The sequence below is a fragment of the Rana temporaria genome, chromosome 3, assembly GCF_905171775.1.
Source record: "Rana temporaria chromosome 3, aRanTem1.1, whole genome shotgun sequence".
NCBI classification, from domain to species: Eukaryota; Metazoa; Chordata; class Amphibia; order Anura; family Ranidae; genus Rana; species Rana temporaria.
In genome coordinates, this window is record NC_053491.1 from 281,657,702 (window position 1) to 281,683,632 (window position 25,931).

A 25,931-nucleotide genomic window follows, 5' to 3' on the forward strand; every position below is an offset into this window, starting at 1 on the left:
GGGAAATGTATACTAGGGGGGGTGAGAGAAATGCCTAGTGACTGCAGTGCCCGGCTGGGACTGGTCGATGAGAAACGTATTCTTGGTTTTGCTGTGAAATGTTGAATGCCATAAGCTGTGTACCACCTTTTCATCAATAAAAACTTTTTGTTGGATTTAAAAAAAAAAAAAAGAAATCCAGTGAGGGTTGAAATGGTTAAAAAAATAAAAAATAAACACTTTTGCCAGTATTTATAAGCATAAAAACCTGCTATAGGGCATACCTCATTGGAAAAAGGCCTTTCTTTTCCTCTTTTTTGTTTATATCCTGTTGAATTCTGATTAACATTCTAAAAAGAAAACAAAAAATACTCATGTTAACTCTGTACTTTACTATACTTTATCTTAATGCACTATACATTATAAGCATGTGTTAATATATACGGTAACTTAAGCATCTCCCTCATCCACAAAGTTTTGTCAAAGATTATGACATATTGCAATTGTTCATTAGCATGAACTGCTATCACGTATGTTAATAAACAATAAAATACTAATGCGCTACCAAAGTGTTCAACAAAAGATTAAACTGATAATAATAAAGTGCTAAAGTGAAGGTGTAAACAGCAGCTAAACTTCTATAGTGTTGCCAACACCTGTAGAAATGTGTAAAAATGTTGAAGTAGCGCTAATTACTCTGTTAACCACTTAAGCCCCGGACCATTTTGTAGCTAAAGGACCAGGCCCCTTTTTGCGATTCGGCACTGCGTCGCTTTAACTGACAATTGCGCGGTCGTGCGACGTGGCTCCCAAACAAAATTGACGTCCTTTTTCTCACAAATAGAGCTTTATTTTGGTGGTATTTAATCACCTCTGCAGTTTTTATTTTTTGCGCTATAAACAAAAATAGAGCGACAATTTTTATAAAAAAAAACTTTTTTTTTTTACTATTTGCTATAATAAATATCCCCCAAAAATATATAAAAAAATATTTTTTTTTTCCTCAGTTTAGGCCGATATGTATTCTTCTACATATTTTTGGTAAACATTTTTTTTTGCAATAAGCGTTTATTGATTGGTTTGTGCAAAAGTTATAGGGGCAGATCCACATACATCTGCGTGGGCGCAACGTATGTGAGATACGCTACGCCGCTGTAACTTACTTTTCTTTTCTTTGAATTCTGAAAGAATTCACGCCGTAAGTCACGGCGGCGTAGTGTATCTCTCGCGGCGTAAGGGCGCGGAATTTAAATTGGGCGGGTAGGGGGCGTGTTTCATTTAAATGAAGCGTGTCCCCGCGCGGAATGAACTGCGCATTGCCCCGTCCGTCAAAACTCCCAGGGTGCATTGCTCCAAATGACGTCACTAGGACGTCATTGTTTTCGACGTGTACGTAAATGGTGTTCAGCCCCATTCACGGACGAATTACGCAAACAACGTAAAATTTTCAAAATTATACGCGGGAACGACGGCCATACTTAACATTGAGTACGCCACCAGATAGCAGCTTTAACTATACGCCGGAAAAAGCCGAACGGAAACGACGTAAAAAAATGCGACGGCCGGTCGTACGTTCGTGGATCGTCGGAAATAGCTCATTTGCATACTCGACGTGGATTACGATGGGAACGCCACCTAGCGGACGCCGAAAAATTGCATCTAAGATCCGAAGGCGTCCGCCTGTCGGATCTAACCCAGATGCTGTTGTATCTTGTTTTGAGGATTCAAAACAAAGATACGACGCAGAAATTTCGAAATTACGCCGGCGTATCAATAGATACGCCGGCGTACTTTCTTTGTGGATCTACCCCATAGTGTCTACAAAATAGGGGATAGTTTTATGGCATTTTTATTAATATTTTTTTTCACTAGTAATGCCGGCGATCAGCAACTTTTATCGTGACTGCGGCATTATGGCGGACACATCGGACACTTTTGACACTATTTTGGGGCCATTGTCATTTTTACAGCGATCAGTGCTATAAAAATGTACTGATTACTGTGAAAATGACACTGAAAATGAAGGGGTTAACCTGTAGGGGGCTAAAGGGGTTAAGTGTTCTCTAGGGAGTGTATCCTGGACAAAGAGCCACTGCAGCTGTATCTCCAATCTCACCATCATTTTCCTAGGCAATACAACCTCCAGCTCTACAGATTTTGAAAGCAGAAAAGAAGAGGGATCTCTATAGTGTAGTATATTAAAAATCAAGCATTTCAATTTATTTATTTTATTGTTATTAACTGCTTTTAAATAAATGGAAATACTTGATTTGTCCAGGATACACGAAGGAGGAAAGAGTAACCACCACCTGCTGTTCATCATGGTTCGATGCACTACTAGACCCATTGGAGTCCATCTATGAGGTGAGAGGCTGGCATTACTGGGATATGAGGAATATTTCTGTGATATCCACATACTTCTGCAGTTTTGGACACCCACACCCATCCCTCTCGCTCTCTCTCTCTACCTTGTTTACATTTCAAATCATCCTGCTGTGTTAAAGACTGATTTTCTTGGATCATCAGACTCTTTTAGTTTATTGTACCTATTTACATGGACTGATCTTTATTTAAATATTTATTTATTTGTTGTGCTGCACTTTATATTAGATTTGTTTATCCATTATTATATTCACTTAGCACTTTATTAACAGAGTAATTAGCGCTACTTTAACATTTTTTTACACTATCACGTATGTTACCCTTGGTGCCTCAACCATAAGCATTTAATATATTTAAATAGCATGTCTGAATATGTTACCCTGATATAGATAAGGCTGATCTGCTTCATCAATAGCTGTGGTTGTCTTTAATATCATGTCAAGGGCATACAAATTATTCATTAGAATGATCAAAGGTACTGTAATTACATATTACTAGAACATTCTGGTCAGTAAGAAAATCATTTACATAAATGCTAAGCCATGCCTTAATTAAATGTGAAGCACAATCCCAACTCTCGCCCACCAGAGGACAGGAAAGGAATTAAAATAAGAAATGCATTTTTAACAGATAGGTAAGTATTCTGAAGGAACATCTCCATAATATGAATATCAAGCCAACAACAGATAAATGTCAATTATTGTTACAATTAGGATTTTAACTGGCTATCATATGAACTCCCATTTACTTTCATATGACCTCTTATTTACTTTCCATCAGCAACTGTTCTTATTTACACACAAATTATAGGTGGTGTGTTCAAGAGAACTTAACCACCTAACGCCGATATACGTCAGCAGAGTGGCACGGCTGGGCATAAGCACATACAGGTACGTTGCCTTTAAGAGCCCAGCCGTGGGTCGCGAGCGCCCCGGTCCTGAGCTCCATGACCGCACCCGCTGGAAACACAGACCTGATCGCCGTCAGTGTCCCGCGATCAGGTCACAGAGCTGAAGAACAGGGTGAGGTAAGTGTAAACAAACCTTTCCTTGTTCTTCCTAGTGAGAGTGTCACTGATCATCTGTTCCCTGTCATAGGGAACGACGATCAGTGACATCACATGCCAAGCCACGCCCCCACACAGAAAGAATCACTCCCTTAGGGCACACTTAACCCCTTCACTGCCAGTGTAATTTTCACAGTAATCAGTGCATTTTTATAGCACTGATTGCTGTAAAAATGACAATGGTCCCAAAATGGTGTCAAAAGTGTCCGATGTGTCCGCCATAATGTCGCAGTCACGATAAAAATCGCTAATCACCGCCATTACTAGTAAAAAAAAAAATATTAATAAAAATGCCATAAAACTATCCCCTATTTTGTAGACACTATAACTTTTACACAAACCAATCAATAAACACTTATTGCGATTTTTTTTTTTACCAAAAATATGTAGAAGAATACGTATCGGCCTAAACTGAGGAAAAAAAATGTTATATCTTTTTTTGGGATATTTATTATAGCAAAAAGTAAAAAATATATTGATTTTTTTTCAAAATTGTCGCTCTATTTTTGTTTATAGAGCAAAAAATAAAAACCGCAGAGGTGGTCAAATACCACCAATAGAAATCTCTATTTGTGGGAAAAAAAGGACATGAATTTTGTTTGGGAGCCACGTCGTGCAATTGTCAGTAAAAGCGACGCAGTGCCGAATCGCAAAAAGGGGCACGGTCCTTTAGCAACAAAATGGTCTGGGGCTTAAAAAAAAAGGTCATATAATAAAAAAAATATGTATAACAGCTACAAAAGGGACTAAAATCCTTTATACAGTATTTGTTGTTATCCTGTAATTAGTTAACAGTTTGTCCTGATATACTGTATGTCTAATTGCAAGTTTCAGATTCCAACTATTGTTACTGACAATCAACATACGTTTTAAGTTCATCAGATGAACTTGTCCAGACAACAAAGATGTCACCAGACACATTGGAACAGTAGCATTAACAAAAAAAAATAAAAAATAAAGTGTTCTTAACCCCCCCCCACCCCAAGTACAGGTTTGCATATGACTGGGCGCAACATATCCCCATTGCCTCTCCCTGCATTTCCCAATTACAAGGGTGAATTGTAAATACATCACATTTTATGAGATTCATCTAAACAATGATCTGCCACATCACTAACACAAGGCACTGGGTGGGCATGTTCGCGCGTTCCCCCTGCCCGGAAATGTAGAATCGCGTATATATATATATATATATATATATATATATATATATATATATACATAACAGTATATACACGAGATTCTGAGCAGCCGGCCCACGGTCGTCAAGTGGTTAAAAAAGCTTCAAACCCTTTTTGAAACAACCTCCTGCATTTGTCACAGCCATTTCCTATAGAATACTATTACATATTACACAACTCTTAAGAAAAGGATACTTTTTGAAGGTTTTTGTTAGTTGCATAATTGTGTCTTTCTCTGCAACCTTGAACAGAACAGACTTATCTATAATGTTTGTCACTTGCTAACTTCTCCTATTTATGGATTTACAGTGGGCTGGCCTAATCAAATACAAAAACCAAACAAGACCAACCTAGCTAGCCAGCAGCCCTCAATTTTATCATTGAATGAAAAAGTTTGATATACAGCATCAGAGCTTTTATGTAGGAATAACTAGCATCACAAATTCAGTGCGGATGGATTCCCAGTAGCCTCTCATTTTTTTCTCCACATGCTTGTTTGTAATCCAAGACTCAGTTCCACTCTGAAGAGCAGACTCTGTCCACCACCTCTTCCGATATCCTTGCCTAATTTTCGCAATTGCGTGCATTCCACAGCAATTATGGGTTTAAATCAGGTGGTGAGAAGACAACATATTGCCTCCTCCCCACCTGTCAAACATACTCGGATCACTGCTGCACTTGTGAAAAAACCCTTAGTTGCATTCGGCAGCGGCACACTTAGGGCTCGTTCACACATAAAGTTTGGATGAGCGGGGGCCTGGGGTGGTCAAACCCTGTGGTTAAGTCGCAGTTTGACAAGCCCTACTCCCTTTAGCTGCTGAGGCAGCAGTCAAAGGTGTACACATGCCGCAGTAGGAATTGGACCCCCTGTTGCTTTCGTTGGGTGCTACGGCTTGCCAATCACAGCCTATTAGAGTAATTGGGGCCAATCTGCAAGCGTCCTGCAACTGCATACTTCTGTGGGGTCCAAGGGGTTAAAGCAGGTGGTGAGAAAGCAACACAAGGCTGCCTGCTTTAACCCCATTGTTTGCTGTACTGCACATGGTTGCAGGGCACTTTCAGAGCAGCCTCGGTCACTTGAATGGGACATGCTTGGCAGGTGCTACACCCACCAACCATGACAGGGTGTATAACTCATGCTGCGGCATGTGTACACCCCTGGCCACTGCAGCTAAAGAGGGTGCAGTTGGGGCAGGGGTGGTAAAAACACATCTTAACTGTGAGTTTTTTTCCGTCCCCTTTACAATGTAGAGGGGGACAGCACAATGACAGTACAGTTTAATACAGAAGGGACAGGAGGGCTCTGCTTGTTTGAGTTTACATTCTAAAGGGAGGGGATGGTGGTACAAAAGGTAATAGCTGCAGGGGGTGATTTGATGGGGGTGGCTCAGCTACAGTTCTTAGGTGGGTGTAAGATAGACTTTCCTGAATAAATTTGTTTTCAGGGATCTCCTAAAGGTGGACAGGTTAGGGGCAGATCGGACATACCGGGGCAGGGAGTTCCAGAGGATGGGAGAGGCTCTGGAGAAGTCCTGAAGTCGAGCATGGGAGGAGGTAACAAGGGAGCTAGAGAGCAGGAGGTCCTGGGAGGAACGGAGGGGATGATTTGGGCGATATCTGCAGATAAGGTAGGTGATGTAGCTGGGGGTGATGCTGCGCATGGACTTCTATGTTGTGGTTAGTATTTTAAATTTTATACGGTGGGGTAGGGGAAGCCAATGAAGGGATTGGCTGGGAGGAGCAGCAGTCATAAATCGGTTAGTGAGGTGTATTAGATTGTTAACATTGGTTAGCTAGATTCAGAGAGCTGGCCGCAACTTTGCGGCGGCGTAGCTTAGCGCGTTTAGGCTACGCCGCCGTAAGTTAGCGAGGCAAGTACTTGATTCTCAAAGTACTTGCCTGCTAAGTTACGGCGGCGTAGCCTAAAGCGGGCGGGCGTAAGGGCGCCTAATTCAAATTTGTCTGAGGGGGCGTGTTTTATGATAATGAGGCTTGACCCGACGTGATTGACGTTTTTTCCTAACTGCGCATGCGCCGGGCGCCTACATTTCCCAGTGTGCATCGCGGCTAAGTCCGCCGCACGGGCCTATTGATTTAGACGTGGACGTAAACTACGTAAATCCCTATTCACAGACGACTTACGCAAACGACGTAAAACATACAGGTATATTTGTTATAGTATACTGAAGACAAGGACACAAGGTCACTTCCTATAATGAAGTATACTCATAAAGAGGTTAATGACAAAGGCGGTGTGTCGCATACTGCTTAACCTCAACATGTTGAGCGTGGAGAACGCTTCCTCAGGAGTTTTAATGCAATTTACAAGTCTATTTCTACAATTACATCACAACATTTAAGAAAATACACACACTTTTCTGCTATCTTGGCACAAAGTACCCCAAAACAGCCCCCCAGCCTAAAGGGACCCCAGAGGGTCCTTCCCATGTAGCTACGTAATGCAATGCAGCATAGATTGGTGTCTAATCATAAAGTTCCCCTGAAAAGAAATGAGGCTATAGACATATTACAGTAAATGGGCTCATAACAGTATGCTATTGATGCATTAAGGTTCCTAAGCAATAGAAATATAGATTTAAGTTATAGATTTTAATATTAGAATAAAAAAGAGACTAGAAAGGGTGGATAAAAAAACACAGAAAAAAAATGTAAAGAAATTTCACAGGGATATGGAAGATTTTAAAGCTAATCTGATTTATGCCTGGCAGCAAACATTACCAGATAGAAAAAACTTGACAGAGAAACCTTCTTTTACACAACCATTGATAAAACAAACCCCTGCACCCCCTATAGGAAGGATGCGAGAACAGGTGGATGAATATGGTGATGAAGTGACACATTTGGACTCTCCTGCGCTCTTTTTCACCCCTATCAGATGAGGTGGAGGTAGAGCTAGAGGCAGAAGGGGAAGAGATAATCATGTGGGGAATCACCAACAAGTGCCATATTAGGTGCCTACTTATAATAAGTTTCAGCCCTTATGGGATTTACCAGGACTGCTATGAAACTTCACCAGCACCCCGCCCTTTTTTAGGGAGAGGGAGAGGAGGACAGAGGAGGGGCCGTGGATACCCACCACGCAGAGGGAAGTCATAATCGTAGCCCCAGCCTCTCCACAAAGATCAAATGCAGAAAGAACAACAACCTCAATGGGAGCAGGATTGGGCTCAAGGCCAACAACAGTACCCAAGGGTGGAGGAACCCGGGACTGCAGGGCCGGACATAGGGTTCAAAAAAAGAAGGCGCGTACAGGATTAGGAGGTATTTTTAAGTCAAGTAAAACTAACACATAAGGAAATCAATATCCTAAATATGGGTTTAAAGTGTGGTATGAAAAAAACGATTAATTGTTTTAATGTATTTATTGACGTACACAAGTACATTAGAAAATTAAACATAAAGAAATATTTTCTTGGACAGGCTCCACGTACAGTAAGCAATATCGAGAACCCTGTAAAAGCAGTAGACAAAGGTTTAAAAAATAAATAACAATTTAATCCTTTAAATAATGCCAACTATCAAGTGGAGGTCTTCAAAAGTCTAGTGAGACCTTGACCAGCTTAAACCCAAAAAAGAGATGAATTATAGACACATACAAGAAGGAATAGAGATGCTTGAAAAACGTAAAGATATTATCATTCGACCGGTGGATAAAGGAGGAGGAGAAGTTGTGCTGTCCAAAGAGTTCTATCATAACCAAATCATGACAATGTTGACTGATGATGCAACTTATAAAGTATTGGACAAGGACCCTACTCAGGCCTATAGGAATTAATTGGAAACTTTGGTAAATATAGGATCCCATTCAGGAGTACTTTCTCTTAAATAACAAAAGTTTTTAGTATGCATGATCAGTAGGATTTCTACAATATACACTTTGCCGAAAGTCCATAAGGATCCTATTAATCCTCCGTCCAGACCAATAGTCAACAGTATTGTGGGAGAGTGTCACGTACCTGATGGGAGACTGAAGTGACTAGGTAGGCCTCTCTTGTATCTCCAGCCCTGGTCCTGCTGGAGGTGAAATAGAGGGACAGGAGGAACACGAGTACCTGCAGATGCAGACCCGGAAACCTGTAGCAGGGGGTGCAAGCCTGGATGAGCAGGAGGATCATCAGATCACGGAGGGCAGCTGTGCAGCAAGGATCAGCCCGGGTTAAAGAGGCACTCCGCTGGAACAGTGGCACTGGGACATCAGATGATGTTAAGTCCCTTGAAGACTTGTAGCAGTTAGTCACAGAGAGTCGCAGGACAGAAGTCGCGGACACACAGAGGTTGCAGGGTCACAAAAGGTAACAGGTGGGCAACAAGGTACAAGGCAGCAGGCAGAAGCAGGGTCAAATGGGTAGCCAGGATCAGGAACCAGTAATCGGAACAGAAGCAGAGTCCAGAAGCAGGGTCAAGGCAAGCCAGGTGAAGCAACAGGCATCAAGCAGGATCACAACAGGGTTCAGGATATCGGGTAACAGCTGAAGACCAGTCAGCAAGGGTCTGGGGTCAGGGCACTTCCTTAAATAGGCCGTCTGGTGCCAATTGGCGCTAAGGACGCTCTCCTGCCCGTGCACGCAGTCTGTTGCACGCGCGCAATTGGTGCGCCTAAGAATCTCAGAGTGCCCGTGTGCGCGCGCGCAAGAGTGCACTTCGGACAAAAACTAACAGTTCTCTTACAGAGGGTCAATAAGGAGTGCAGAGGGATTGTGGGTGGGACTATGAAGAGTACAGTGGGTAGATGGGTAGGGCTATAGACATCTGGTTGGGGTTATGGAGCTAAGTGGTGGGTGAGCAGTGGTAATGTGCAGTAATTAGGGATGAGCTCCACGTTCGATTCGAACGTATGTTCGACTCGAACATCGGTCGTTCGATCGTTCGTCGAAACTCGAACAAAACGGGTCGTTCGCGCCAAATTCGAGTGACGCAAAACGTCCCATAATTCACTGGGGCGTTGAGCGCTGATGATTGGCCAAGCATGCTGTATGTCCCGCATGCTTGGCCAATCACAGCGCTCAAAAAACGAAGAGCCATAATTGGCCAAAGCCAGGGTGGCTTTGGCCAATTATGGCTCAGGGGGATTAGTACACGCCCCCCACTATAAAAGGCAGCCTGCACGGCTGCCTAGTGTAGTGTGTTGGCGGTTCTAGAGAAGATCAGTCAGTCAGACAGAGAGAGATAGAGAGATAGAGACACAGTGTCTTAACCAGATAGATAGATAGATAGATAGATAGATAGATAGATAGAGTAGGAAGTGTAGTCAGTATAGTTAAAAGTACAGTTTGTAGAGAATATATTCACATCCTTAGGCGTTGTCAATATATTTATAAACTGTACAGCTCAGCTAGTTTATCTATCAGGCAGGAGATTGTTCTACATGCAGCGCTCTAACGTGTTGTATTGCCTGCATTAGGGATTTACTTTAAATATAATTATTCTGTGTTATTTAACGTGTGCTAGTTAATTGCACACACAGACGCATTACCTGTTACTGCACGTGTGCAATTTATTTGCACAGAAGCGCAGTCGCTGTTAATGCAACTGGGCTATTGAATTGCACAGAAACGCAGTCGCTATTACTGCGTGCGTGCTGTTTAATAGCAACTAAAGGCAGTTGGTGTCACTGCGTGCGTGCTGTTAAATCGCATTTGACCGCAGTCGCTATTACTGCGTGCGTGCTGTTTAATAGCAACTAAAGGCAGTTGGTGTCACTGCGTGCGTGCTGTTAAATCGCATTTGACCGCAGTCGCTATTACTGCGTGCGTGCTGTTTAATAGCAACTAAAGGCAGTTGGTGTCACTGCGTGCGTGCTGTTAAATCGCATTTGACCGCAGTCGCTATTACTGCGTGCGTGCTGTTTAATAGCAACTAAAGGCAGTTGGTGTCACTGCGTGCGTGCTGTTAAATCGCATTTGACCGCAGTCGCTATTACTGCGTGCGTGCTGTTTAATAGCAACTAAAGGCAGTTGGTGTCACTGCGTGCGTGCTGTTAAATCGCATTTGACCGCAGTCGCTATTACTGCGTGCGTGCTGTTTAATAGCAACTAAAGGCAGTTGGTGTCACTGCGTGCGTGCTGTTAAATCGCATTTGACCGCAGTCGCTATTACTGCGTGCGTGCTGTTTAATAGCAACTAAAGGCAGTTGGTGTCACTGCGTGCGTGCTGTTAAATCGCATTTGACCGCAGTCGCTATTACTGCGTGCGTGCTGTTTAATAGCAACTAAAGGCAGTTGGTGTCACTGCGTGTGTGCTGTTAAATCGCATTTGACCGCAGTCGCTATTACTGCGTGCGTGCTGTTTAATAGCAACTAAAGGCAGTTGGTGTCACTGCGTGCGTGCTGTTAAATCGCATTTGACCGCAGTCGCTATTACTGCGTGCGTGCTGTTTAATAGCAACTAAAGGCAGTTGGTGTCACTGCGTGCGTGCTGTTAAATCGCATTTGACCGCAGTCGCTATTACTGCGTGCGTGCTGTTTAATAGCAACTAAAGGCAGTTGGTGTCACTGCGTGCGTGCTGTTAAATCGCATTTGACCGCAGTCACTATTACTGCGTGCGTGCTGTTTAATAGCAACTAAAGGCAGTTGGTGTCACTGCGTGCGTGCTGTTAAATCGCATTTGACCGCAGTCGCTATTACTGCGTGCGTGCTGTTTAATAGCAACTAAAGGCAGTTGGTGTCACTGCGTGCGTGCTGTTAAATCGCATTTGACCGCAGTCGCTATTACTGCGTGCGTGCTGTTTAATAGCAACTAAAGGCAGTTGGTGTCACTGCGTGCGTGCTGTTAAATCGCATTTGACCGCAGTCGCTATTACTGCGTGCGTGCTGTTTAATAGCAACTAAAGGCAGTTGGTGTCACTGCGTGCGTGCTGTTAAATCGCATTTGACCGCAGTCGCTATTACTGCGTGCGTGCTGTTTAATAGCAACTAAAGGCAGTTGGTGTCACTGCGTGCGTGCTGTTAAATCGCATTTGACCGCAGTCGCTATTACTGCGTGCGTGCTGTTTAATAGCAACTAAAGGCAGTTGGTGTCACTGCGTGCGTGCTGTTAAATCGCATTTGACCGCAGTCGCTATTACTGCGTGCGTGCTGTTTAATAGCAACTAAAGGCAGTTGGTGTCACTGCGTGCGTGCTGTTAAATCGCATTTGACCGCAGTCGCTATTATTGCGTGCGTGCTGTTTAATAGCAACTAAAGGCAGTTGGTGTCACTGCGTGCGTGCTGTTAAATCGCATTTGACCGCAGTCGCTATTACTGCGTGCGTGCTGTTTAATAGCAACTAAAGGCAGTTGGTGTCACTGCGTGTGTGCTGTTAAATCGCATTTGACCGCAGTCGCTATTACTGCGTGCGTGCTGTTTAATAGCAACTAAAGGCAGTTGGTGTCACTGCGTGCGTGCTGTTAAATCGCATTTGACCGCAGTCGCTATTACTGCGTGCGTGCTGTTTAATAGCAACTAAAGGCAGTTGGTGTCACTGCGTGCGTGCTGTTAAATCGCATTTGACCGCAGTCGCTATTACTGCGTGCGTGCTGTTTAATAGCAACTAAAGGCAGTTGGTGTCACTGCGTGCGTGCTGTTAAATCGCATTTGACCGCAGTCGCTATTACTGCGTGCGTGCTGTTTAATAGCAACTAAAGGCAGTTGGTGTCACTGCGTGCGTGCTGTTAAATCGCATTTGACCGCAGTCGCTATTACTGCGTGCGTGCTGTTTAATAGCAACTAAAGGCAGTTGGTGTGACAGCGACTATTTTGTTACTTTACACTTGAACCAAGTCGCTCTTACTGTGTGATTGCTGTTTAATACCATCTGAACGCAGTCGGTGTGACAGCGACTATTTTGTTACTTTACACTTGAGCCAAGTCGCTCTTACTGTGTGGTTGCTGTTTAATACCATCTGAACGCAGTTGGTGTGACAGCGACTATTTTGTTACTTTACACTTGAGCCAAGTCGCTCTTACTGTGTGGTTGCTGTTTAATACCATCTGAACGCAGTTGGTGTGACAGCGACTATTTTGTTACTTTACACTTGAACCAAGTCGCTCTTACTGTGTGATTGCTGTTTAATACCATCTGAACGCAGTCGGTGTGACAGCGACTACTTTGTTACTTTACACTTGAGCCAAGTCGCTCTTACTGTGTGGTTGCTGTTTAATACCATCTGAACGCAGTCGGTGTGACAGCGACTATTTTGTTACATAACACCTGAACGCATAACTATGGCTGGAAGGACAAAGAGAGGCAGAGAGTCACGAGGGCAAGCAGGCTCTGCATCTAGAGGTAACGCTGGTGATGGATGTGGTGCATCCTCTTCAGCACGTGGCCGTGGCCGCTCGTCCTTCTTTTCGGGAGCTGGCCGTGTTGAGCCTCAACATGCTGAGAAATTAGTTGAGTGGATGACCAAGCCGTCCTCATCCTCCTCATCCTCTCTCACACAGACTGATTATAGTTTGTCTGGCAAAGCAGCTGCCAAGGCGTCCTCTACCCTCTGCACAATGGGATCACACAATCCTTCCCTAGTCCCACCGTGTCCTCCTGAGGAGTCCCCCGAACTGTTTCAACACAGTGTTGGGTACATGCTAGCTGAAGATGCACAGCGTTTTGAAGACTCCGATGACGGAACACTGATAGAGGAAGGCATTGATGTGAGCCCAGGGAGAGGGGGTGGCCGAGAGGGACAACAATCTGGGAGTGATGTTCCCCCAGCTGGAGCATACTGCCAGGTTGTCGCCAGTGATGATGAGGGAGGGAGGGGATGATGAGGTCATTGACTCTACCTGGGTGCCTGGTAGGAGAGAGGAGGAGGAGGAAGAGGACGAGGCACAGGCACATCTTCAAAGAGGCAGGAAGCCCTCCAGGGGTCAGCTTAAGGGCAGTACACCAACTGCATTACGTGGCGCTGCTGTGTCTCAACGGTACAGCAAAAGTTCTTTGGTGTGGGCCTTTTTTTAAACCTGTCCATCAGATGCTACCTTTGCTGTTTGCAACATATGTCTCAAGCGTATCTCGCGTGGCCAAAACATCACCCGCTTGGGCACCACATGCTTGTCCAGACATATGTCGACCTGCCATGCAGCTCGTTGGCAGGCATACCAGAAAGACCCACACCAAAGACCAAAGCGGTCCTCCCCTTGCCCTTCTGTGACCTCAAACCCCACTAGACCCCTAGTCCTCTCTGCAGCCTGCACCGAAGGTGTAGAAATAGGTGTGTCACAACGTAGTAGTGGTAGTACATCCGGCCAATCTACTGATATTACCAGACAAATTTCCCTGCCCCAGCTGCTGCAGCGCCGAAAGAAGTACGCTCCCAGCCATCCACATGCCCAGCGGTTGAATGCTAGCTTAGCAAAATTGCTAGCACTTCAACTGCTACCTTTTCAGTTGGTAGATTCTGCCCCCTTCCGTGAGTTTGTGGAATGTGCAGTACCTCAGTGGCAAGTACCCAAACGCCACTTTTTTTCACGGAAGGCGATTCCGGCTCTCTACCGGCATGTGGAAGGCAATGTCCATACCTCGCTGGACAGGGCGGTCAGTGGTAAGGTGCATCTTACCGCTGACTCATGGTCCAGCAGGCATGGACAGGGACGTTACCTGTCTTTTACGGCCCATTGGGTGACTCTGCTGGCAGCTGGGAAGGGCGCAGGTCAAGGCACAGTAGTTTTGGAGGTTGTTCCACCACCACGCCTCCAAAACACTACAACTGCTTGTGACACACCTCTCTCCTCCACCCCCTCCTCTTCTTCTTCCTCTGTGGCCTCTTCCTGTGGTGATGTTGGCTCAGAACCAGCCGTGCTCCGTAGGCGTACGACGGGCTACGCAGGAATGCAGGCCAAGAGATGCCATGCGATCCTAGAGCTGGTGTGCTTGGGAGACAGGAGCCACACTGGGGAAGAGGTTCTTTCAGCTCTGCAGGGGCAGGCTCAGAGGTGGTTGACGCCACGCCAGCTGAAGCCTGGAATGGTGGTCAGCGATAATGGCACCAACCTCCTCTCTGCCCTGCGACGTGGAAAACTCACCCATGTGCCCTGTTTTGCGCATGTTCTCAATTTGGTGGTGCAGCGGTTCTTGGGCAGGTACCCTGGCTTACAGGATGTCCTGAGGCAGGCCAGGAAAGTCTGTGTGCATTTCCGGAGGTCATATAATGCCACTGCTCGGCTGACAGACCTCCAGAGGGAATACAACCTGCCCAAGAACCGCCTAATCTGTGACATGCCCACCAGATGGAACTCTACGTTGGCCATGCTGCAGCGGCTGCACACGCAGCAGAGGGCCATCAATGAGTACCTGTGCCAATATGGCAGCAGAACTGGCTCAGGGGAGCTTGGGTTTTTTTCACCACGCCAGTGGGCCTTGATCAGGGATGCATGCACTGTCCTGTCACCATTTGAGGAGGCCACGAGGATGGTGAGCAGTGACAGTGCATGCATCAGTGAGACTGTCCCGCTTATTCACATGTTGGAGCACACCCTACGTGGAATAATGGACAGGGCCCTTGAGGCAGAACAGAGGGAGGAAGAGGAGGACTTCCTTACCTCTCAAGGCCCCCTTTATCCAGACACTGTTCCTGCTTGCCCACCTGGAACACAGGAAGAGGAGGAGGAGGATGAGGAAGAGGAGGAGGAGGAGGATTGTATCAGCAGCATGGAGGTGGAGCCTAGCACTCAGCATCAACAGCAGCAGTCTTCAAGGGATCATTTACAGTCCCAAGGAACACGTGGACTTTTACGTGGCTGGGATGAGGTGGCTGAGGATCCTGTCGTCCTCAGTGACCCAGAGGACTGTGCCCCGAATGCCTCTGCAAACCTACGCTGCATGGCCTCCCTGATTCTGCAAAGCCTGCGTCAGGATCCTCGTGTACGTGCTATCAAGGAGAGGGATCATTACTGGCTGGCAACTCTCCTTGATCCACGTTACAAGAGTAAGGTAACGGATCTTATGTTGCCATCGCAGAGGGAGCAGAAGATGAAACTACTGCGGGAGGCCTTGCAGAAGGGTCTGTGCAATGCGTTCCCAGAACCGGGGGGATTACCAAAACCTGGCCCTGGACAACGTCTTGCTGAGGCTTCGGTGAGTCAGAGAAGGAGCGGTGGAGAAGGTGGCCGTCTGACCGATGCGTTCAGACAATTTTTTAATCCGCAGCCCCAAGGTCTGACCGGTTCCAGCAACCATCGCCAGCGTCTGGTTTACATGGTCCGGGAATACCTAGCGGCAAGATCCGACTTGGACACCTTCCCCACGGAAAATCCTCTGGCTTACTGGGTCTTGAGGATGGATCACTGGCCAGAGCTTGCACAGTACGCAATTGAGCTACTGGCTTGCCCTGCATCCAGTGTTCTTTCAGAACGTACATTCAGTGCTGCTGGAGGCTTTGTGACCGATCACAGGGTACGCCTCTCCACCGACTCTGTTGATCGACTGACCTTCATCAAAATGAATCAGGCTTGGATCAACACCGGCTACCAAGCACCTGATGCTGATGTTACTGAATAAGAATTTTGTGTTGAAATATCAGATCCCTTTGAGACTGCTGATGCTGAGTGACTGTCCTGTTGTGCTGCTGATGGAATATCCTTCTCCTCCTCACTTTTCATGCTGTTAGCTAGTAAGAAATTTTGTTTTTCTGTGCTCCGCCACCAGTGCCTAAGGCCTAATTTTTCTGCCCCTGTTTAACAGGGGCGCCTAATAACAATTTTTGATGCAATACTTTGCACGTGGCCTAAGGCCTAATTTTTATGCCCCTGTGTAACAGGGGCACCTAATAACAATTTTTGATGCAATACTTTGCACGTGGCTCCTTGTTGCGCTCCAATTACAGATATTGGGAGGGGTTGCAGTGTTATGTTGCGCCTATGGACACATTTTTATGCCCCTGTGTAACAGGGGCACCTAATAACAATTTTTGATGCAATACTTTGCACGTGGCTCCTTGTTGCGCTCCAATTACAGATATTGGGAGGGGTTGCAGTGTTATGTTGCGCCTATGGACACATTTTTATGCCCCTGTGTAACAGGGGCACCTAATAACAATTTTTGATGCAATACTTTGCACGTGGCTCCTTGTTGCGCTCCAATTACAGATATTGGGAGGGGTTGCAGTGTTATGTTGCGCCTACGGACACATTTTTATGCCCCTGTGTAACAAGGGCGCCTAATAACAATTTTTGATGCAATACTTTGCACGTGGCTCCTTGTTGCGCTCCAATTACAGATATTGGGAGGGGTTGCAGTGTTATGTTGCGCCTACGGACACATTTTTATGCCCCTGTGTAACAAGGGCGCCTAATAACAATTTTTGATGCAATACTTTGCACGTGGCTCTTTGTTGCGCTACAATTACAGTATGTTTGAGGGGTGCCCTTTTTTCTACAATTTTGCTTTCCCAAAAAGATAATGCCACCCCCCCACCACCCCTAAAATAATCGAGATATTGTTCCCACACAGCACGTGCGCAACCAGTATTAAATTACTTTGTTCTTATAATAATTTAATGTTGTGCAGGGACATTTCTAAACATGTGCCACTACTAGAGACACACAGCAGGTGTGATATTTGAAGGAATTTTTCATTTTTTTTTTTTCACTTTAAACATCATTAAAATCGCTGCTCCGCAAAAACGTCCGTTTTTAAAATATTTTTTTCGATTGATACATGTTCCCTGGGGCAAGACCCGGGTTCTGAAAGACGTTTACCAACATTAAATTGAATATTGGTCTTTAAAATGATCGTTTTTGAATTCGAACGTTCGAGTCCCATAGACTTCAATGGGGTTCTAAATGTTCGCGCGAACCCGCGGTCTGTTCGAACGTTCTGATGCGAACCGAACCCGGGTATGTTCGGCTCATCCCTAGCAGTAATTGCAAGCAACCAATCAGTGAACGGTAATGATGTGCAGTAACCACTAGCAACCAATCAGTGAGCGGTATTAATGTGCCGCAACCTCTAGCAACCAAAAAGTGAGAAGTAATGATGTGCAGCAACCGCTAGCAGCCAATCAGTGAGCAGTAAGTATTTGCAGAAACCTCTAGCAACCATTTAGTAAACAATAATTCTCTAGCAACTAATCAGCAAGCCAAAATGATGTGCTGTAACCTCTAGCTACTCATCAGTGAGCCTTAATGTGTGCTGTAACCTCTAGCAACCAGTCAGGGAGCAGTAATGATATTGTCTAGTTGAGGGCAGAGGACAGCAGTTATCTGCCCTGTTGCCAGCACTTCTGCTGGGAACCCCAGATCATCTGCTTCGGCTATCTGTTGTGGAGGGAGGCCAACTGCCCTGACTCCCTGGAACTCTGCAGTTGTGGGGCCGAGGTCTTGGACCCTCTGTCCTGTGGCCAGCGCTTCAGCTGAAGAAGTCTCTTGTAGCTCCACAGATTCTGCTGTTGGTGCTGGGCAGAGCTTAGTGAAGTTTGGCCCTGATACCAGCTCTTCTGATGGAGGCTTACCAGGTTGTTCTTCCTCAGCAGAAAAGTCTATCAAATCCCCAATCTCTATAAGTGTCTGGGAATAGAGGTTCACCATCTCCTGTCCGTAGAATTAAGAAGAGGTTACTGGTGCTGGGCAGAGATTAGCAGGGCCCTGCCTTGTTGTCAGCACTTCCGCTTTGGGGATGGCAATCTCTGGATTTTCCACTGCCGATTCTCTGTCATGCTGCTGGACAGGCACATTCCTCCATCCAACTTTGTCTTGTGCAGAAACATTTTTGTCAGTCAGCTTTTTCTGCATCTGCCATAAGACCTCCACATCCATAGCTGCGGGGGCAGGTGGGGGCACTGTTACTCTGCCTCATTGCCGATACTTCAGCCGTGATTTCAGAGCTGTTGGCTGTTACTTCTGCATAGTCCCAGACAAAGGCAGACCCACCCTGCTGCTGAGGAGAGTCTAGCAGTTGTCTGTAGGCGATCTCCAGCTCCCATTCCTGATTGGCCAGGAACTCCAAATCTTTCTGTGCCCAGAGCACTCCCGAGACATTCAGTCTTTGCTCTCTGTGCTCCATTATTTCTTTCAAAGGCCACTCCAGACCACTGCCAAATTCGAGGTCCAGTTCAACAGTCCCAGGCCATCCGCTGTCCACGGGCACATTTGGGCTACATACCACTGGAGGGCTCTGTAGCTTTCGTTCAATCGCATCTCTACCAGGATCAGCCTGCTTAACTCAGCTGTCCACTCCTGGTTTGGTTGTTCCCCCAATAACAGCATTCGCACTTCATACTGCGACCAGTACCTTACATGGATGAAGGGGATAATTTTTCCCAGGTGGTGCTGCTCAAGAGCTAGCGCTTTCTTCCAGAGTTGTAGGCAGACAGAATCATACCATCCCAGCAGGACCTGCACTGATACTGGTCCCCTGTGCTGTATCTGCGTCTCTCACAACCTCCTTTGGAATTACTCTTCCATGATGGCTGGTATCTGTACCTCTGCTCTCCTGATATCCGGACCTTGGATCCAAGTGGTGATTTGGACGTGTTCACAGCCAGGAACCACCATCCCACTGCTGCCACCAATTGCGACTGACCCCCGTACTCAACAGGACTATGTCCATCATAAATACTTCCTTTGTCCAGAACAAGCACTATCCAAGACCCATTAGCTCACCCAACCATTAGCCGTAACTCAATGTAGGGTGAAAAACATCGAATTGTTTATTCAAACACAGGTACACTGGTATACACTCAGGGAACAACTCCCCCCTCCCTTTGATTCAGGGTGGGGTAAACTTTCCAATCAGCAGGAAACACAAATACAAGAACACAAATACAAAACATCCATCCCATAATACATTTCTCCTAAGGCAGACAGACACAACAGAACAATAAGACAATGAGCCACACCCCCAAATGATCCCAGCAAACTGTCCACTACAGCATGAGACAACACACAATATATACACAATATTCCAGTGTGGCTGTACAGCAGGTCTGACTAGCACAGAACAAATTGGGATTCTCGGCCACCCCATGCCCCTAATGGACACAGGGTGATTTACCCATAGGAGGGGCCGGGGTGCTGGACACGGAGTTTCCAGAGCTCTTCAAGGTAAGCTGGGCTCCACAAGCCAACCCTCCCCCCCAACCAATCCAACAAAATGCTGATAGGAAATGTAAGAGTGCAATCAGGGCAGCTAAAATAGACCACAAATGGCACATAGCGGAGGAGAGTAAAAAATACAATATTTTTTTTTTAAAATATATAAACAGTAAGAAAGTGAGACCAGAACATATTGGCCCCATAAAGGATGATGAAGGGAATTTGGTAACAAAAGACAAAGAGAAGTCAATGGTTTTAAATGCATTTTTCTCCTCCGTTTTCACAAAGGAAACAGGGGGAAATAATAATCAAGACTGCAATGTTAATAACACATCACAGAATGCACCCTCATGGCTAACAGACAGTATCAAAAATAGACTTGAAAAACTTAACCTAAATAAGTCACAAGGACCAGATGGCTTATACCCGAGGGTCCTCAAGGAACTAAGCCAGGTGATAGCTAGACCATCGTTCCTAATTTTTATGGACAGTAAACTGGAATGGTACCAGCTGATTGGAAAAAGCCAACATGACTTACATCGATAGTATGTAAGCTAATGGAGGAGATGATAAGGGACTATATCCAAGATTTTAGTTTTAAAAACTGTATCATTAGTGATAATCAGCATGGAATAATGAAGAATCATTATCTTGCCAGACCAATTTATTAACGTTCTATGAAGAAGTGAGCTGCCATCTAGATTAAGGATGGCCTGTGGATGTGTTGTATCTGGATTTTTCAAAGGCATTACCCCACAAAGGTTTACTTTACAAATTGAGGTCTGTTGGCGTGGACCATAGTGTGAGTTCCTGGATTGAAAACTTGCTACATGGGCGGGTCCAAAGGATGGTGATAAATAACGAATACTCTGAATGGTCTGGTTTGGTAAGTGGGGTCCCCCCAGGGATCTGTCCTGGGACCAATTCTGTTTAATTTATTCATAAACAATATAGAGGATGGGATTAACAGCTCAATCTTAATATTTGCAGGTGATACAAAGTTAAGCAGGTAAATAACTTCTGCGCAGGCTGTGGAAACCTTACAAGAAGGTGGGAAAAAAATGGTGTGGGCAACTACATGGCAAATGAGGTTAAATGTTGAAAAATATAAAGTAATGCATATAGGTGCTAAAAATATGAACGCAAGTTACTCGCTAGGGGGAGAACCTCTGGGGAATCTAAGATGGAAAAGGATCTGGGGGTCCTAGTAGATGACAGGCTGCTGCAAGCAAAGCCAACAGAATATTGGCATGCATTAAAAAAGGGATCTACTCCAGAGAAAAATTATAATTCTCCCACTCTACAAGACTCTGGTCCATCTTGAGTATGCTGTCCAGTTCTGGGCACCAGTCTTCAGGAAGGATGTGCTGGAACTGGAGAGATTCCAGAGAAGGGCAACAAAGCTAATACTGGCAACCCTAGTATAGGAAAAAAATGTTTCAGTGAAAGAGAATTTAAAAAGATACATAGGCATTCACTTTAATTGGAAGAGAAGCAATTTAACCTTAAACTGCATAATGGGTTCTTTACTGTCTGAGCGGTAAGGATGTTGAATTCTCTTCCACAAGCAGTGGTATCAGCAGGGAGCATCGATAGTTTTAAAAAAACTATTTGATGGGCACCTTAACGATCACAACATACAGGGATATACAATGTACTATTGACATAAACACAAGCACAGACACACACCACAAGTTGAACTAGATGGACTGGTGTTTTTTTTTCAACCTTAACGACTATGGGCCAGATTCACAGAGGAGATACGACGGCGTATCTCCTGATACACCGTCGTATCTCCTGTCCTGTCTATGCGGCTGATTCATAGAATCATTTCCGCATAGATAGCCCTAAGATCCGACAGGTGTAATTGACTTACACTGTCGGATCTTAGGATGCAATACTTCGGCCGCCGCTGGGGGGAGTTTGCGTCGTATTCCAGCGTCGGGTATGCAAATTAGCAGTTACGGAGATCCACAAAGTTTTTTCCCGTCGTTACGTCGTCGCTAGTAATTTTTTCCCGTCGCAATTTTACACCTGCTTTAACCACTTACCCCCCGGACCATATTGCTGCCCAAAGACCAGAGTACTTTTTGCGTTTCGGGACTGCGTCGCTTTAACAGACAATTGCGCGGTCGTGCGACGTGGCTCCCAAACAAAATTGGCGTCCTTTTTTTCCCACAAATAGAGCTTTCTTTTGGTGGTATTTGATCACCTCTGCGGTTTTTATTTTTTGCGCTATAAACAAAAATAGAACGACAATTTTGAAAAAAATGAATATTTTTTACTTTTTGCTGTAATAAATATCCCCCAAAAATATATAAAAAAACATTTTTTTTCCTCAGTTTAGGCCGATACGTATTCTTCTACATATTTTTCGTAAAAAAAAATCGCAATAAGCGTTTATTGATTGGTTTGCGCAAAAGTTATAGCGTTTACAAAATAGGGGGTATTTTTATGGCATTTTTATTAATATTTTTTTTACTAGTAATGGCGGCGATCAGCGATTTTTTTTTTGGTATTGCGACATTATGGCGGACACTTCGGACATTTTTGACACATTTTTGGGACCATTGGCATTTTTATAGCGATCAGTGCTATAAAAATGCATTAGATTACTATAAAAATGCCACTGGCAGTGAAGGGGTTAACACTAGGGGGCGGGGAAGGGGTTAAGTATGCCTGGGTGTGTTCTTACTGTGGGGGGGGGGGTGGCCTCACTAGGGGAAACACTGATCCTCGGTTCATACAGTGTATGAACCGAAGAAAAGCATTTCCCCTGCTGACAGGAACGAGAGCTGTGTGTTTACACACACAGCTCCGTTCCCCGCTTTGTACCGAGCGATCGCGTGTGCCCGGCGGCGATCGCGCCCGCCGGGCACACGCACGGGAGTCGGGGGCGAGCAGGGGGCGCGTGCGCGCGCCTCCGGCGGCGCGCGTGCGCCCCTAGTGGCGGCTAAAAGGTAGGACGTCATAATACGTGATCTCGCCTAGGAGAGCCACCTTGTGGACGTATTATGACGGTGCGGCGACGGCAAGTGGTTAACATGGCTTAACTTTAGTCAAGCCATGTTAAAGTATGGCCGTCGTTCCCGGGTCGAATTTCAATTTTTTTTTTGTTTTGGCGTAAGACGTCCGGGAATACGAATGGACGTTCGAAAAAATTACGTCACTGCGCGCAAAGCACGGCGGGAATTTCAAGATGGAGCATGTGCAGTACGTCCGGCGCGGGAGCGCGCCTAATTTAAATGGTGCCCGCCCCATTTGAATTGGGCGGGCTTGCGCTGGACGTGTTTACGATACACCGCCGCAAGTTTACAGGTAAGTGCTTTGTGGATCGGGCACTTACACTGAAAACTTGCGGCGGTGTAACGTAAACGGGTTACGTTACACGGCCACAATTCTATGTGAACCTGGCCCTATGTAACTATGTGACTGTGTAAGGGAAAAAAAATACTAAATGCACATTTTATTACCTGCAAAAAGATTACATTTTTTTTTTTTAAAGTTGACCTTATCCTTTAAGCTGGCCTGAAGCAGCGACACAAGAAGGGTCTAGTCTAGGACCACAGACTTTACACTGGCCTGTGTTAGAGGCCTAAAGATTCCTAAAGCTGACATGTGGCAGTAAAAAGAAGCTAAATAATCTAAGCTGGCCTGTTGCAGAAGCCTAAAATACTGGAAAATAATAGCTCCTCTAGGGCTTATAGGATTCTAGAAGTCTGTTGTGTGGAGAGATCTTTGCTGCCGTATTAAAGTATCTTGTAATGCTAACCTTCTCTATCCAAACAGAGGCGTTGCTAGGGGGGTGCGGGGGGTGCAGTCCGCACCGGGTGACACCCACTAGAGGGGTGACACCATCCCGATTAAAAAAAAAAAAAATGTTGGTATGCATGGGGCACAGTGAGGTGTTTTTACATTTTAACGTGTGGGGGGGGGGGGGGGTGCCAGATATTGGATCTGCCCCGGATGCCAAATGCTCTAGGTACGCCCCTGGCCTATAGGCTCCTGAGATGTGAATTCCGGTTCTGGAGAAAGAGAGGTGGGGGAGGGGACAAAGAAAAATGGAGAGAAAGAAGGGATAGAATGAACAAGAAAGATGGATAGGGAGAGAGAGAGAAAAGGGGAAGAAAGGAGAACAGAGAGCAAACAGTAGGGTAAAAAATATTTGAAAAATGTTATTGGGGGGGGGGGTGACACCATATTTTACCGCACCAGGTGACACCAACCCTAGTGACGCCACTGTATCCAAGATAATTAAGCCAAAAAAAAAAGGATCTGTTGCTGTCAGTGGGACAGTGAAGCTACGGAGCAGGCCAGTTGAAGGCAGGAGAGACCAATAAAAATTCAGCATCTCCTGCAAGGGTAATGCTACCACTGCTAAGAATTGTGTTGATAAATCTTGTTCAGATGTGAAATCCCAGGGTATGCAAGTGTTTTTTTATAGGAAGGAGGAGATTGTTTTTACAATGTTGTACAAAAGGGTTGTCATTTTGATTTTAACTCCTAATCAGTGGCAAATGGTGTTCAATATTTGGGGGGGGGGGGCAAACAAACCTGGTCCCTTCACTTACACTGGGTTTGACTCTGCCACAATGTTGGAAGCAGCAGTGGTCCAATCGGTGGAAGCACTTCAGGGATTGCTATATAGGGGTTAAAATCTAGCGGGATTTGACCCCTTCAATGATAACAACAGTAAAAATATGGAGAGCTGCCATAGTAAAGGAAGGACCCAAAAGACCTGGTAATGGACTGGGGGGAACCTATGCCGTTTTTTCAATGACTTTTATCTGTATTGCAGAGACCCGACAATTCATTATAGCCGCGAGTAGTTTTAAATTACTTTTTTCCTTTAGAAATTTAATTTTGCTGCAGGGACTGTTCTAAACATGGGAAACATGCGCCACTTTACAGGCATACTATAGACACCCCCCAGGTACGAATATTTCACTTTTATTGTTTCACTTTAAGCATTATTAAAATCACTGCTCCCGAAAAAACTTCTGTTTTTAAAACTTTTTTATGCATTGATACATATCCCCTGGGGCAGGACCCGGGTCCCCAAACACTTTTTATGGCAATACCATGTATATAAGCCTTTAAAATGAGCACTTTTGATGTTAGTGTCCCATAGACTTTAACGAGGTTCCACGGCTTTTGAATTTTCCCCGAACTCAGCATATTGTTTGGTGTTCGCCAGAACACCCCAACAACCAAAGTTCGGCCCGAACTTATGCTCGGCCTGAACCGTTCGCCCATCCCTACTGAGGAATCAGTATTTTCCTACCCGCCTCACTTATAAATAAAAATGCGAAAGATGCAGTACTAACTACAAATACTCCTACACTAACTAATTCACATAAACATATGTAAGTGATCAAAGAGAGCAAGGTTTCACATCTTATGAATTTTTCCCTTTTGATTTTAAAATATGTAGGCGTGTACTTACGGTACACTTATTTTGGGAAACTTCTGCATGTCATTTTCAGTCATCTCCTGTAGCAAAAAATAAAAAGAACGGTTTATTAAGTGCAATAATATGACTACATTGCATACTGTATATATTGCTTTTTGTTATCAAAAGTTCACTTGATGCTTAAGCAAAAACGAATTAAAAGAGTGGAACTTCACCCAAAACTTTTATGTCTCAGCCAATCAGGCTCTGGACAGAGAGGGACTTTAGGTAAGTATTAGGGGGGCTGAGGGTGCTGTTGCATACAGAAGGCTTAGAATGCATTACGATTAAAAAAACCGTCTGCCTTTACAACCACTTTAAAAGTCAGAAGCTACAGTATTTGTAGCTGCTGTCTTTTCATAAAACCTGTAGTATATATATATATATATATATTGTATGTTTTTTTTTTTTTTGTAAAAGAAGAAGATTACATCATAGTGCATTCATTTTTTTATCCTTATTTCTTATTTTTATTTTTTCACACTGTGAAATATGGTCTCAACATAATAATCAATCTCTGTAAAGTGATTTATATCAATTACAACAAAACATTCAAAATAACTGATAGTAAATAGTGGCAGCCTGGTGGTATTTTTTTTTGGGGGGAGGCAAATGGTTGGAGCACCCCCCCAGTGCCCCCCCCCAGTGGATTCTCCTTCTCCTTCTCTCCTCATGGGCATCATGGCAGCTGCAGCTTCCATTTCCTCTCTCCTCAGCGGCCAATCGGGACTCTTCTCTTTTCAGACAATCAGAAAACGGGTCTCAGACCCACTTCTGATTGGCTGGATTGAGGATCACTGTTACAATAGCAAATATTCATTTACTGTTGTAACACCTGGGTGGG

At 44.9% G+C, this 25,931-nt stretch overlaps 1 protein-coding gene and 1 long non-coding RNA gene across 3 annotated transcripts in view; one reads left to right on the plus strand and one right to left on the minus strand.

Annotated features, from left to right (window-relative positions):
* The window catches only part of LCP2 (lymphocyte cytosolic protein 2), a 300,267-nt gene that overhangs the window by 247,770 nt on the left and 26,566 nt on the right, over positions 1-25,931 (minus strand). For both annotated transcript variants that reach the window (XM_040344695.1, XM_040344694.1), the window contains exons 3-4: positions 25,082-25,128; positions 264-329 (exon numbers count right to left, since the gene is read on the minus strand). In XM_040344695.1, coding sequence (XP_040200629.1) covers positions 264-329; positions 25,082-25,128 — 113 coding nt within the window. The remainder of the gene's footprint in view (positions 1-263; positions 330-25,081; positions 25,129-25,931) is intronic.
* Positions 1-25,931, plus strand: part of LOC120932366 — a 113,141-nt gene that overhangs the window by 49,209 nt on the left and 38,001 nt on the right. The window contains exon 2 of the long non-coding RNA XR_005747964.1: positions 2,258-2,343. This is a non-coding gene — a long non-coding RNA (uncharacterized LOC120932366). The remainder of the gene's footprint in view (positions 1-2,257; positions 2,344-25,931) is intronic.